The sequence below is a fragment of the Gavia stellata genome, chromosome 21 (assembly GCF_030936135.1).
Source record: "Gavia stellata isolate bGavSte3 chromosome 21, bGavSte3.hap2, whole genome shotgun sequence".
Taxonomy (NCBI): Eukaryota; Metazoa; Chordata; class Aves; order Gaviiformes; family Gaviidae; genus Gavia; species Gavia stellata.
In genome coordinates, this window is record NC_082614.1 from 14,915,528 (window position 1) to 14,930,749 (window position 15,222).

Below are 15,222 nucleotides of genomic sequence, written 5' to 3' on the forward strand. Positions count from 1 at the left end.
CCTTTGCTGATGCCAACGTGCAGCTCCCCCACCACGTCCCTTTGGCCCTACCCAGGCGCTACGCAGACCCCAGGGCTCAGACCCCAAGTTGCTTGGGAGCACTGAGCGACGGAGACTCTTCAAAGCCAGGTCTGGCTCCTCGGTCAGCAAAAGGCAGACCTGGGTGCTTGGTGGCATCCTGCAAGGGCCGAGCGCGGCAGGGACAGGACAGAGCTCCCTCCGGACCCTGCTGACGCTGAAAGGCAGGCAGGAGCCCTTCGGCTCCTCTCTTGGCCGTGCTGGGGAGGCTAAAGCAAGAGGCTGTTCAGCAGCATCGCAGCCTTTGCAAATGGCTTCTGTGCACAAGCTGCGGGCGTGCTGCTTTTCCTGCCCCTGCCCCATTCCTCATCTAGTCTCTCGATGTCTTGCCTGCTAAATAAAAGACACTTTAAAGCAAAAAAAAAAAAAAAACCAAACCCAAATCAACCCAACCCCAAACTCCATTCCAGATGGTCTGGAGGAAAACTCGTATCATTTGCCAAAAAGCTAGGATTTTGCTTTCTCAGTCCTGAATTTCAAGCTCAGAAAGGTCAGACCTCCCATAGAGACAACTGCAGTGAACTCTACTCTTTTCTCATAGCTAGATTCACAAGGTTTGCAATTCCAGCTCATTACACAAATCCGAGACTACAGTGCTCTTGTCAAATCCACTCCCTGCTTCTGCTTTCTGCCTCTTTTCAAGCAGAGGCCACATACCCAAGGCACGCAGGGGGGCCGGGGCTGCAGAAGGGCACTCCACACTAGCTGAATTCTGACCCAGCTTCACGGCTGTATGATCGGAGTCTGTCCTCTCACCGCCCCGGGCTTCACCTGCCCCACCTGAAAAGGCAGGTGAAGGAGAAGGAGACACATCCCAAGGAGTTGGTTAGCTGATGGCCTAATGATGCCAAGATCTTTAGTGGAGAACATGAGAAAAGAGCAAGTCAAGGGCTCTCTTGAACTTCAGCATTATTGAATCCCGGTTGTGCTGGAGGGAGCCCACTGGGACATGTCTTGGCCACCCCAGCCCATTCCCACCTGCCTGTCTTCAGCATCACCATCCCGGCATCCCCTTCTCCGCTGTCTGGATCTGAACTCCGCTTCAGCGCGTGGACAAACCTGAGCCATTTTGGTCTGTGTAAGAGTAACTGCTTGCAAGAGCTCTGCTCCGGGGCCACATCTGGATGGATGCCTTCTCAGCACTTGCTTCTTGAGATTCAGAGTCTTTCACTTCTCTCCCAACTGGAAATATTCAAGAACCTCCTTTCAGATGCTCCATCTGCATTCCCGGATCCTCCAAACACTACTGGGGTGGAGACCTGAATCAGAAATGACATCTCTCAAACATCAAACGCTCCTGCCAGATGCTTTTGTCGTCTTCTCCCACAGCCGGGCACCACGAGCACAGCGTACTGGAAGGCCAGTCCACCAGCTCATTTACATTGAAGGAAACAGCTCTTACAAAGCGTTTACAGCATCCATCCAGCATTTTCTCCGCTCTTAGAATACCAGTAAAGAGCCCTGTTAGATATGAGACAAGTCAGTGGTTTGGCTTTAGCAGCTGCTGTGTTATTTTGACCTCTCACACATCACTCTTACCAGCTGCCTGATCCCTGAGCCCCAAACCAGCCCTGACGGGACATGCTCTGATCTCAGGGACAGAGAGGTGGGAACACTACGAGCTGCAGGACCAGCTACTCCAGAGCTCCCCGCACCTGAGAAATTGTGTCTGTATTCCCCGAGCGTAGACAAGGTCTAAGAGCAATTTCCCCACCATACCCCACGCTGGGCACAGCTGGTTTCCCTCTCAACACTTCGCACAAGAGGTGAAGGAGAAAAGACCGAATAGAAACTGAAATAAATAGCGCAGCCCAGTTCTGAAGCCGGCTTCACGCTTTGAGGACATACGAAGGCTTAGAAGTAACTTTAGCACGCTCGGGGGAAGCTGATCAAAGAGGCGCTGGCTGGAAGGAGCCCGTTTACGACTGGCGTTGTGTAATCCCAGAGCATGCTGCTGAACATGCCACGGCAGCAAGGGCTAGGGGAGCTTCTCACGGCAGATCGCTGCTGGGAAGAGCCCAGCAAAAAGGCCCGCTGGAAATGCAAGGGAGCTTCCTCAACAGCTAGGCAGAACGCTTGCTGCACACACCAGAGGATCCTGAGCTCTGGTGTTAAAGCATTTGCAAAAGATTGCAAAGATCTGCTCTAATTGTTCATCCTGGTGAAATACAGGGAAAATAAACTTTTAGAAATCAAAGGCTAATGCATGAAGCAGATGTGCCAGCGATGATAAGGCAAAGCAAGGCTTCTAGAAACCAAATTTCAGCTTTGCACAGATTAGACATTAAAATGAACTCACTTAATTTCATGCCATATGCAAATTTTTACCAGCTGTCAGCTCTGTAGTCACTAGAGACTAAATGTAATAACTAAACAAGAACAAAAACGCAGTGAAGATTGGGTTCTGCAGAAGCCCGGTTATTAGCAGGTTCGTGCTCTGGGAAGTCAGGGAGCCTGCCCAGCCTGCTGCCCGCGGCTGGCGAGGCACGTAACCCAAATGTCAGCAGGAGCCTCAATTAAACGTCTGCAAATAAAGTAACTATAAAAGATGGGGCTACTACTTCCTCCTGACATTCAAGGGCTCCCAGGCGAGCTGCTGTTTTCTGCACGATCTGACTGTCGCTAATTTGGTAGCTGGACTAACGAGTGACCCAGCCCTCCCAGAGCAGAGGCCAGGTCACCACCAGGCACCTTCCCAGACCACAGCTCAACGGGACAGCAAAGGGCCACCTACCTCCATCCTCAGGCTTTTCTCTTCCTTGGTAGCCCTGGATATATGACACTGATGTGCCATTGGCCAGGAGCCCATGAATGCAGAACAAGGAGAAACATTCCCGTTTCCCTCTGGAGTAAAAAGCCCTTGCACGCTGATCCCCACCAAAGCAGAGAGCATTGTCCTGGCTTGCACTCGTACTGAGCACACAGCCACGCCGTGCAGCACTGCTGGCCCAACTACGGCTCCGTCCCCAGAGGAGCCACACTGAATTATGACCCAGCATTGGCCGTTTACCGAAACATTCAGCAAGCATCGGCTCCGCTGAAGTGATTCCACAGAGCTCTTAGCTCTCGCCTGAAGCCATTTGCCACGCCTGGGAGAAATGGCAATCTTATGATTGCTTCCAAAATGGACAGATCCCTGAGCAAAGGGAGGCATCTCGCTGCTTTGTGCAAAGGGACGGTGCTGGCCCAGCAGCAAAAGCAACAGATGTGCCACCGCTTTCAGGACCTGAACTGCATCCAGCTGCCAACACCATGGGCTGGGGTTTCGGTTCACCTGACAGTAGCTGATCATTAGCTCAAACAGCACAGATGTAAGCTGCAGCTTCTGGAGATGAGTGAAAGGCAGGCGAGGAAGCCGCAGAGAGCCGGAGCTCAGCCTGACAATCACTCGCTGCCAGGGAGCTGCAGGGAGGGGGTGGCATGCAGAGGGGCCCAGGCATGAGATTCGAGTACCAGAAAGCAGGTAGCAACTTGGCTATGAAGCAAGAAAGAGTAACAACAGCGCTTCATCAGAAAGGCTTCCTCACCGCTAAGATGGCATGCGGGTTTAGACAAATCACCTGGGCTGACAGACAAGGCACGAGCCCATGTGTGCATGCCCTAGCTGCACTGTATTTATGTATTTATTTAATGCATTGCATTCCTGGAGAAAGGCACGCTGTGTCCACATCCCACAGGACAAAGCCAGGACGGAGCTGGCACAGGAGCATCAGCACGTCGCACTCAGCTTGTCCCGTCCCTTCACCCAGCCCGAACAGGAGCCCACGGCAGCATCACCCCTTTTGGGAACAGGGAGTCAGCAGCGAGGGCTCAGGAACAGACGGGCGCGCCCAGCGTGGTGCCTGGCGTCGGCAGAGAAGAGCGGCGCGCATACAGCGCAGCAAGGAGCTTCCACGCGATGCCGAGCACTTGCGAAAGCTGCTCGTGGTGCTTGCCCTACATACCAGCACAGAGAGAGATTTAGACGCAGCTCCTGTTCCAGCTCAGCCTCTTCCTGTTGAAAGCCATAAAGCCCAACAGAGGAGATTTAACATTCCATCTCCAAAGTAATTAAATCCAGTCGTATAAAGTGAAAAGTCTAACACAATTCCGAGTTTTGCAGAGCGCTGGAGGAACCTGCTAAAGATGGAGTTATACTGCGGGTAATGAACAGGGGCTGTTCTCTGCACCGTTACTGGCAGGGGGGAGAGGGGAGCCTGAGTTTTAATTTGGAGGAATTTCAGAGGACGCGTTTTATTTAGCAGCACGCAGGAAAATTAACAGAGCGCCACAGAAAGCTGTGAACTACACATGCTCTTTCTCCATATTTCCAAGAGGGGTCTCGAGTCAGCGCCTCAGCTCTGCTGAGAACAGCACAGATTGCTTTGTAAATCCATTTTTTCCAGCTCTTGCTGTGATTGTTTCTGAGTGTAGGTGCTGAGAAAACAGTTGCACAGAATTCCCGAGACCAGATCTCCACGTCAATGTTACTAACCACAGAGGTGCTTTATGATTTATCGTGGATCATCCACCTGCTTTGGTTTGTATTTTTAACAATCAGCACATATAAAGAGCCATTTGAATATCCCAGGCTCCGGGAGACTTTGGAAACAGATTTATGGAGAAGCAAAGCTGGAGTGGCCGGCAGCTACCGAGGCCTCTGCTCCAGAGCCGCTGCTTCACTTCCTGGGATTTAGGAACTTAAATAGCACTTGAAGACTGCATTTGGGGAGCATCCTCGTTATCAAGCACTGCTCAGAGCAGTCCTGGCTGAGCAGAGACCCTCGCAGGCAGTCCGCACTGATCAAAAAGACTGAAATGTTGGAAATCGGCCCAGGACCAGGACACGCTGGCCTCCAGCACCCAGCCCAGCCCGGACGGGGCTCGCTCACAGCCCCCCTGAGCATCCCCCAGCCCCTCTGCCAGGACACACCGCTGCCTCCCCAGCATCCCTGCGCCGGCTGCAGTTGCCATGGTGACCGAGCATCGTCCCCTCTCCTGGCACCTTTAAGGAAAAATGTCCCCCTGTTCAGCAGCCACCCGTGGCCCTCCACAGCACACGGCTGTTCCCAGACCACCCTCAGATTCTGCCTCTCCCCTGGCCGCATCCTGTACCCAGGGCTCTGGCAGGCAGCAGAAGGACATCCCGGTCCCCCAAGCCAAAGCAGGCAGGATGGGGACAGCTGCCTGGGAGGAAGCACCTCCAGCCGGACAACACCGCTGGCTCCATTCTCAGCTGCCAAAAGCCTTCTGCAGCTGAACATCACCAAGAAAAAAAAATAAAGGCAAGACTAATGAGGATCAAGTCATTCCCAGATCTAATCAGGGTGGGGGTTTTTAAGTGAAGTCCAAGAAAGGAAGAGCTTAAGACTAGAAGAGGATCCCTGAGCACAGAGAGCCCAAGCGTGGTGGCCGTGGCCACCAGGGCCACCTGCCTCCAGCCCCGCTCCAGCCAACGGCATAGGCATCTCCCCGAGCACACGCACAGGCCCCCAGAGACCCCAACGGTGCTAGCCTCATGCTCCCCACCTGCGGGAAGGACCACCTGCAGCCAAGTCTGTCCCACCATTGCATTAGCAAGGAGAGGTGCCACCTCTGAGTCTGACAAGCTGTTGCCTTGCCCCCCCAAATCTCTGTGGGGACACCTGCTGAGCTCCGACAGCTGTCAGTACCTTAGCAGGGGGTGAGCTGAGACTCTTACAAGGTAAAATAGCTCCTTTTGTAATCTGCTCCTACAAAACACCTACCCTCTTGCCTGTTTTAGCCCTCCTTGTCCTAGATTACAAGCCCTGGAGACAGCAAATCTGCAGAGTTTTAACTATTGAATGATGTGTCTTGCAAACGCGTCCCCAGATAAGCGTGCCGGCTGGAGGAGAGGTCTCTGCTGCGGTGCAGACAGCTCACCACCCTTCTCTGCCAGGCTGTGCTGCGAGCACTGCCCTGATCCAACTGCTCCTCTGGCACCTGGAAAGGATCAGGAGGTTGTTTTCACCCCTGTGTGGCTATCGGGAAGCTGCTCATCCTTGTGCCACGTCCTAAGCAGGTTTCCGTGCTCCCCAATATTCAGTCAGAGACTGATTAAGCTCTGTGCAGTGTGCCAGGAGGATGGACAGCGGGAACATGCGCCTACATAGACTTTGACGCTAAATCCCTCTTAACAAGCATCGCTTTTGTGCGTTTTTAGCTGAGCCACCCCCCTCACTCAGCCAGAGGAGCAGGGAGGTAAAAGCAAGAGATTAACTGAGCTACCCCAGAAGCCCTCATTATCCCAGGAGGTCTCCGCTGTCTCCTGCAATCAATTAAATGGACTGGAGTTGGGGATACCTGGCATTTCACAGGATCAGAACCCAGAGAGGAGGCTGTGGGAGACAATTTCCCTTCTGTTATTGACATGCAAATCATTGCTGCAGTAGCTCATGGGTTTAATATATTTCCAGATTGCCTGGCATGGAGTCACATTAGTCAAGTATATGTGGCAGTTAGTCCGAAATGACTCTTTATTATAGAGTCAGCATTTCCACCTCAGCTTCAAGGACAGGCTGCAGACGAGCATGCAGCCACTTGCCTCACTGCTCTCCCGAGTCCCCTCTGAGGCAGGGCTCCCACGGAGTCTGGGGACTGCAAGTAAAAGGCCGAGAACTCCTTAATGAGGCTCGGTGGTAGAAACAAACTGAGGTCCCCCAGAAATGTCCTCTCCAACCTTGGGATCATGTATGACTGCGGCTTTCTACAGCCCTCAACTTCCGTAAAGCTGACGTTTCTTACTCCAAGGCAGAACAGCCAGCAAGAACAGGAACTGCCAGGAGAAACAATATTCTCTCCCACAAAATAGGTTGTTTTCTTCCCAAGAGTTTTCAGGTTTGCTCCCCATTCTCCACAGCTCCCAGCACCATGCCTGAAAACTCTTCACAAGCACTAGAACAGGGAGGCATCCCAAGCGCTGCCATTTCCACCCCTGTCCCTGCCTGGGGACAGTACCAGCTCAGCAGCATTCGCCGCTCGCTTCGGGTGGTTATTTCTGTGCTCCACAGCCTTCCAGACCTCCAAACCAGCAGCAATGTGTGGCTGATTGAAAAACTGTGCTGACCACAAGTGCAATAATGAAAGAGCTTTTCTTCCACAGATGGGACTCCTTATTCCCTTCTTCCCTCCAAATTGCATTCCTCATTATACCCAGACATCACAGAGTGTTTTTGCTTGGGACCTGCTCGTTGAAACAAGCTTACTGGTCTGACGTTAGAACAGCTCCGTCCCAGCTTAGCTGAAATAACATCGCGCTCAGCTGCAGCATTGCTTTGAAAGTTTTCCTTTTGTCCATTTATTCCCAGTGCCGCAAACCAATCTGCCGAGAAGCTCATTCCGCATTATTCATTAAGAGAGCCAACAAAGCCCTCTGTTCCTGCACCCTCTCAGAGCTTTGTTTCAGCTATCTATTCAGTCTTCTGTTTGTGCTTCTCAATGTTTGCACTAAGAGCTTAAATCGTTCACTTAGCCTTGAACTTAGCCTCACTCCATGTCTTTGGTTTGCAGCTAGAAGAAGTAATCACCACAGTGCAATCTAGCTCTTGCTTTTTGCTTACCCTTCTACTTTCTCTTTAATTAAAAATCCCTTTGGTCTTTGCACTGCTCGCTAGCATTTGGATCCAGGACGTGGTTTCCGTTTGCCTTGCAAACGGTGCAGCAGAGAACGTCAAAACCGTTTTTCACAACAACCTTGCTTTGACCTGGGTGACAGCTTTACCGCCAGGCATTTGATCTCTTACTTGCCCATCTGTTCATTCATTAAAATCCCACACTTCAATATGCAATTCTGCATCCAGTAGCTTCTCCTGACAAGACCCTCATGCGGACAAGGAGCCTTTCCCAAGTGATGCTCCTCAAGCAGATCACTGCCTCCTCATTGCCTCGGTTCAACCCAACAACTCAAGGGCAACCAGTCGCCAGCAAGCCCCAGCGACACTGCCCAAGGGCGCAAGCAATAAAAGAGATGAAACCCAGGCTGGAGGGGTACAAAAAGAGACCAATGGCACCCCCAGCATGGCAAGGCTCGCGGGGGGTGCTGGGCCTGCAGCGCTCCACCTCCAGCCGCTCTGCAGCACGGCTGGACTTTAGGCTGGCAATGGAGGGCAGACAAGTCCTCCCTTTTGCAAAGTTTTGGGGTTTCCCCCCCCCACATCCTTTTAACACATGGCCCAGGAACGCGGGAAAGAAACAACACTAACACTTCTGCCTGATCACATCTTCCAAATTTATGTCAGGTAAGATTATCACAAGGATCAGCCTAACAGCCACCATCAGACTGTGCAAGCTTCAGAGGAACATGAAGTCTGTGCTGCCAGCCACCGTTACGCCTCATCAGCAATAGATTCCCCAAAACCTCCTTAGCACACAGAAAGGCGATTTTTATCCCAGTACAAACAGTTCCAAGAGGAAGCCAGAGCCTTACTCAACCTTAAAATATGTTTTTCGTGATCACTGCCTCTAAAAGCAGAAGGTATAAAGGTCCAGGAGAGCGACTGCAGCACACTGGGAAGTTTCTACAGAGCAGCAAAATGAGTCAGTGCCATCTACCGGCTGCAGGGCCCCGGCTGCTTCCGCATTCACCGGATTCAGCCTCAAATATTAAGTAATAAGAACCAGCCTCTCACACATCTTCTCCCATGACGCAACCATAAGGCTTCAGTGTCCCTCTGCAACGCCGTAACCAACAGCACCGTTTCAAATGCAGATTCTCCCTGGAGGTTAAGGGTCCAGATCACAGTCCTTCGGCACAACCATGGCTCCAGACACGTCCACGTCCACATCCAACCACGCTGAGAGCTGCCAGGGAGCCCCAGCGGGCCAACCCAGGGCTACAGCTCCAGCGTTTCACAGCCCTACTCTTTCCTGCCATCTACATTGGGATCTCCCTTCGCTATCCCCGACAAAATCATAAATAATTGTGATGTACGATATACTGGCCATGGCAATCCTTAAGCTAGCCCGGATCCGCGCTGAGGAAAAGCTGTAGAAATGCCAAGTATCAGCAGTACTGCTGGCATCCCTGAGGGACGGCGTGGCATCGTCAGCTTCTAGCACTGCAGTCACGAAGAAGTACCACTCCAAGGCTACCGAGAGGCGTCAAAGCCAGGATGAGATGCCAGGCGTTCCTGGCTATCAGTGTTGTTCTCCTCTGTTGGATCAGATTTAATTGGTGAACAGATTCTAAATGTGCTTCTCACCATTTTTAAAAGGAAAATACATCATCGCTCTATAATTATTCCATAATTAGGCTTGGGTGCCATCTCACTGGCACTGAGGAAAATACACACTTCTGTTGAAGCTTCCTCTTGAAGGGCAGATAGATTTGCTCATCCTTCGAATGCTCATTATCCCCCAAACTTATTTTTCAGCATTAACAGGCTCTGGCAGGCTCCAAATGGCTGGAGGACATGGTAATTTTGTGCTGCAGGAATTGCCTTGGGCTGCATTTGCTGCTGAGTGGTCCCAGAGCTGAGGCGCTGTCAGTCTCTTTTTAGGGACACTGGTTGAACTGAGTTCATCAAGCTGCTTTTATCAATCCCAGTAAAATCAATAAACATCTCAGAGAGCCCCGGCACTGAGAGAGTGGTTACTGCCTTTCCCGCTGAAAATGAGCAAGACAAAGAAGACTGTCCCTGGAAACTTCCATGGGAACGCAACATCAGCCCAGTTCTGAGGTGTTTGTAGAGGAAGCAGAACGGCGTAGGAGCAGCACAAAGCTAACCTGGGTCAGGAAGCTGTGCACAGACAGCATCAGTACTGTGGGACAGCATGCCCCATACTATGCTCTTACTTAAGCACTGGCAGCATGTTCCTTGATCATTCGGGCACAAAGGCAGCTTGTCCTCATCGTTGGGAGTCCACCCACCATGCAAAGAGACCACCAAACCAGCAGTTCCTCCAAAAGGTTTCGTTTGAAGTCACTGTTCAGAAAAGGGACCCTTGGTGCATTCCCAACAGGTGTGAGGGAAACGCAAGGCTGTGAGGAACAGTATCCAAGAAGAGACTACTGTATTTGTGCTCAGAACACCAGGCGGGATCTCAGGGGCTTTGCGATGGACAGCCTGCGCAGAGGCAGACACGTGAGCGGGCATTAGGACATATTTTGAGGCAGGCATATTTTGGGCCTGAATTCCTCTTCCCGACTGCAGTACTTGCCTTTCTTGAACTTCATGTTTAAGAACATCTGTTCATTTTACTAAAATAATTTAAATGTGCTCCTTTTTCTTCTTAAGTTCTTGCCAACAAACCCAATCCAGTATCACGAGCAAGTTTTAGACACGTTCTTTGCTCCTTCACCCCAGCCAGTGCTGTAACAGTAAGCACAAGCGGGAAGGACAGATGCTGGTAAAGCCTCCCCGTGAAATACCCCACAGCGAGAGGAGCCAGCGCAGCTGAAGAACGCTGTTAACGTCTGTGCTGCACAGAAGCTCGGTGTGCATCCTCTGCAGAGAAGCAATCCGGGCCCACCTTCTTTAGCATCCCTCTGGGCACCTCGTGTGGGAGAGCTCCAAACCCTCCCAAGCCAAGAGCTGTGTTTGCCATACCTGCCTTTTCACTATTATCAGCTACAAAGAAGAAAAATAGTTTAAATTGCCACAATTTATTTCTGACAAACCAGGGTATTTTTCCCTGCCAGTGGTGATTTGCTGTGTAAGCATCTGGTAGAAAACTGTCTATCACCTTGCTGGATACTGCAATCTGGGGGAGTTACTTGCAATTCCCTAAAACATTCTCCTTCAGCTTTTGTCAAATCTCTTCCCATTCCTGGTCGCCAGCGGAGGGAGGGGAGAGGCACAGCCCTGCTGCGGAGCACCCAGGTACGGCGCTTACTGACACACTCTGCTGCCTTAAGGCAGAAAATATTAAAAAATAATTAAAAACCCGATTATTTTTCCAGAAAGGCCAGGGAGAGGTGACAAGAACGCCTCTATCAGGCAGAAGAGGTTTTCTGCCATACAAATAAACAAGCTATGAGTGCTTACGCTGATCCGCGGTGCCCCCCCCACTGCCTCGCCCCCCCACAGCCGGCTGGGGGAAGCTCCTGGCCATCCCCAGCCCCTCCACAGAGAAGGCCGCGCCGGCCCTGCACTCTCAAGCGGCCCAGCCGGGCCGGGCCGGGCCACCCTCCCAACAGCACGGGCAGCCCCGGAGCCCCGCTCCGAGCCTGAGGGGAGCGGCGGCGGCGGCGGTGGCGGCCACGGCCCGCAGGGTCCCGCCCCGAGCCTGAGGGGAGCGACAGCCACCCGCCCCCCGCCGGGCCGCCGCCGTCGCTTAGCAACTGGGGGAGGCCTCCTAGTCCTTAAATAGCAAGTGGGCCCGCCCCTCCTCCATCTTCTCTTCTCATTGGCTGCTCTTCCTATGATTGGCGTGAGCGCTCACCAGTGCTCACCCTCCACGAGCCTCTCCCGCGTCGGGGGCGTGGCGCTACCCGGAAGACGCCACAGGAAGCCGAGGGCAGGAAGGGGGGCGGAACACAAGAGAGAAGGATCCGCTGCGAGCGCCAATAGAAAAGGAGAAGGGGGGCGGTTTAGCCAATGGCAGGGCGCGGAGGGCGGGGTCTCAGTGGGCGGGGCTACCGTAGCCGGCAGCTGGCGGCTCCGGGAGGTGGCGAAGGTGATGGGGGGACCCGGGCTGGGGGGACCCCGGGGCGGGGAACCTGGGGGTGAGGGGGGACCCGGGCCGTGGGGGTGCTGGTGGGGTCAGAGGGACCCCGGCCTGAGGGGAGGCTGGGGGTTGCGGGGGCCCGGGCTGAGGCGGGCCCGGTGGCGGGAAGGATGCCGGCCTGAGGGGACTGAGGTCGGGGCAGGCAGGGGGGTGCGGGCCGGGGCAGGGAGGAGCTGAGGGTGCGGGGGGCCCAGGCGGGGGGAAGGAGGCCTGGGGAGGGAACGGTGCTGGAGGAGGAGCGGCGGCTGAAGGAGAACCGCCGGGGGGGTACACGGGGGTCTGGGGTGGGATCTCCACACCGGGAGGGCGCGCAGGAGGCCGGAGCCTCTGGCTGCGGGGGTGGCAGGCCTGGAGGAGGGAGGAGACGCGTAGCTGCGCCATACGCGCACGGGACAGAGCTCCTTCATCCCTGCAGAGCCCGGTGCCCATGCTGCTCACCGGCATCGATGGCTCCTCGCGCTGCTGCTGTCGCATCAACGTATAGCGGATCCCATAAGGATTTGTGTCACGCTGAATACTGCCCTGATGCGCTTAGAGGTGGCAGGGAAAGGTGGGTGCTTGGGATAACCCCTAATGGCTGTGACAGAAACCCACAGCACGTACGCTCAAGTCCACTCAGGTGCCACGTCTCCAGCACCACGCCTGCCCTGCGACACGGAGCTCTGGCTAAAGCTGTTTGCATTCCCAGGTGGGAGCAGTGGGAAAGGAGATGTTCCTCCTGTCTGCGCTGGAAGCAGGATGAATCTCGTGTCTATGGCGACAGATCCCGAGTTGAAATGGATAACCCTGTGGGTCCGCATCAGGTGGGCGGCCGTGCTCGTGCTCGTCCTGGGCTCGCTGGTGATGCTGCTGCTCCCACTGGCTGCTGTGGAAGACCAGTGCCATGCAGTGCTCAAAGGACTCATCTTCCTGAAAAGTAAACTGGGCGCAGGCTCCTCGGGGGTCACCAGATACACAGGACAAACAACCGGACTGAGCGTGACCTCCAACGGGCTGGAGCTGCTGGTGCCAAAAGGCAAAGCCTCCCCAGGTAAGAGCGTCCCCGGGCACACGCAGGGGAACAGCTGAGTTGCTGTATAATAACAACTGGCATCTGGAGATCTGCCCCCACTACCTGATGATCTCCTGAACCCCATAATGGTAACGAACTCTCACTGCCCAGCTGCAAATTGACATCAGCTGTAAGTGACCCAGAGGTCAGACATGCCATCGCCAGCCCGGCCACCGCCCAACTGCATTCCATTGCCCTGCGGAAAGGCCATGCGCTGGCGTTCTCTCGGCACCAGCTTTGTCTCTCAGTTTTTCCTCGTGCCTTCAGTACTAGTAAGTTCTATTAAGGTAACTGGAATAGAGAGTGGTGTTTTAATACACAGTAACCTGGGTTACACGGCATTAATCCCGAAATCCTGGCTGTCACAGAACAGCCTTTCTGGCAACGACAGGCCACGGTCATTGCCTTTATCGGCCAGGACATTAATTTGGAAAACATTCAAAGGAATCATTACAGTTCCAGCACTGTATCTTTGTTTGCATTAAAGCTATTATTGCTGGGAAGATGTTTGATAGTTCAGTGAAAAAACAGATAGAAGCACTGTTAGCAGCTGTGGGCTGTGCTTCTAACGAAAGAACTGGCGTTATTGCCAAGAGAACATATTTAAAACTCTGTGTCCTCCCACACAGAGCAGCCTGGTGGCCACAGTGAGGTTTGCCGGGATGGCTACATGCCTGTGGCCAGCTTGAGCCGTGCTGCTCGCAGATCTGGCCTCGCCACGCTTCCTGCCAGGAACAGCTCTGCTGCTGCGTACTTGGCCTGTAAACGTGGCATAAGCCTCTGCACTTGTAGCCCAGCAAAGGCTGGAATACCAGGTCTCTGTTACGGTTCTTCCAGACTGGCTTTATTTAGTTTTTATAGCGGTGAACAGTGACAGTCTCCGGAGATTTTCAGTAAAGCTCACTACCCTGTTATCTAACTGTTATTGTTGCATTTCAGAAGTGAAGTCAGAAGCCAAAGCGGCTCTGAATCAAGCCCTCGAAATGAAGCGCCAAGGGAAGCGGGAGAAAGCCCACAAACTCTTTGTGTACGCCCTCAAAATGGACCCTGATTACGTGGATGCCCTGAATGAATTTGGTATCTTTTCTGAAGAGGAAAAAGACATTCTTCAAGCCGACTATTTGTACTCCAAAGCACTAACCATTTCTCCCTGCAACGAGAAGGCTTTGATCAATCGGGACCGGACACTACCTTTAGTTGAGGAGATAGATCAGAGGTATTTCAGCATTATTGACAGCAAAGTTAAAAAAGTGATGGCGATCCCCAAAGGCAATTCCGCCCTGCGCCGAGTGATGGAGGAGTCCTATTACCACCACATCTACCACACGGTTGCGATTGAAGGAAACACTCTGACGCTGTCAGAAATACGACACATCATCGAGACCAGATATGCTGTTCCTGGAAAAAGCTTAGTGGAGCAGAACGAGGTGATCGGCATGCACGCAGCTTTGAAATATGTCAATACCACGCTGGTATCACGGATAGGCTCCGTAACCATCAGCGACATCTTGGAGATACACCGGAGAGTGCTGGGCTACGCCGACCCCGTGGAGGCAGGGCGGTTCAGGACTACTCAGGTGTTTGTAGGACATCACATACCACCACATCCCCGGGATGTTGAGAAACAGATGCAGGAGTTTGTGCAGTGGATGAACTCGGAAGATGCCATGAGCTTGCACCCTGTGGAATTTGCTGCGTTAGCCCACTACAAGTTGGTTTACATCCACCCATTTGTAGATGGCAACGGAAGGACCTCGCGCCTGTTGATGAACCTCATACTAATGCAGGCAGGCTACCCGCCCATCACAATCCGCAAGGAGCAACGGGCCGAGTATTATCATGTCTTAGAAGTAGCCAACGAGGGCGACGTGAGGCCTTTCATACGCTTTATTGCCAAGTGTACCGAGACAACTCTGGACATGTTGCTCATCGCCACCACAGAATACTCCGTAGGCTTACCTGAGGCAGATGGCAGCACTGCTGGATGCAAACAAACCATCCCTGTCAAGACTTGAGGGCTGCAGACATTCAGGAGCCAACAAACGTGTGGGAGAATAGCATGCCAAGCCCCTCAGTATTCCTGCGGGGAAATAACTTGACAGGAGGTGTCACTCTTTAGCATTTCATTTATTTAAAGTGTCTTACATTGGATTAAATTAATATAATTTATTTATATACATTATGCCAAGCTGAAACGTGAACTGTTGATGTTGACTGTGCACTGTAACTTGCTTGTGCTACTGGAAGGAGATGGGGAGAGGTGTCAGGGGCTCAACAAGCTGAAGCAGAATTTAATTTCTCCTTAAAAATTAAGCTTCGAGAAGCTGCTTCAATCACAACCCTTCACCTAGTCACAGTCAACGGCATCGTCTTACCTTGTCAAGGAGCTGCTATGCAAGACAAAGGCTTAACTGAGTTGCTGCTTT

The 15,222-nt window shown here is 52.9% G+C and overlaps 1 protein-coding gene across 1 annotated transcript; it reads left to right on the forward strand.

The window, feature by feature from the left end:
- The first annotated feature begins 11,615 nt into the window (after nt 1-11,615).
- FICD (FIC domain protein adenylyltransferase) lies at nt 11,616-14,895 on the forward strand. The gene is made up of 3 exons (XM_059827859.1): nt 11,616-11,694; nt 12,434-12,775; nt 13,736-14,895. Exons 1-3 carry the CDS (start codon nt 11,616-11,618, stop codon nt 14,809-14,811), a joined length of 1,497 nt encoding a protein of 498 aa, XP_059683842.1. The 3' UTR covers nt 14,812-14,895.
- The last annotated feature ends 327 nt before the right edge of the window (nt 14,896-15,222 follow it).

Coding starts and splice junctions, on each gene's coding strand:
- FICD (XM_059827859.1), top strand. CDS start 11,616: ATGGCAGGGCGCGGAGGGCGGGGTCTCAGTGGGCGGGGCTACCGTAGC. Junction 11,695..12,433: donor GGCTCCGGGAGGTGGCGAAG/GTGATGGGGGGA, acceptor TTGCATTCCCAG/GTGGGAGCAGTGGGAAAGGA. Junction 12,776..13,735: donor AAAAGGCAAAGCCTCCCCAG/GTAAGAGCGTCC, acceptor GTTGCATTTCAG/AAGTGAAGTCAGAAGCCAAA.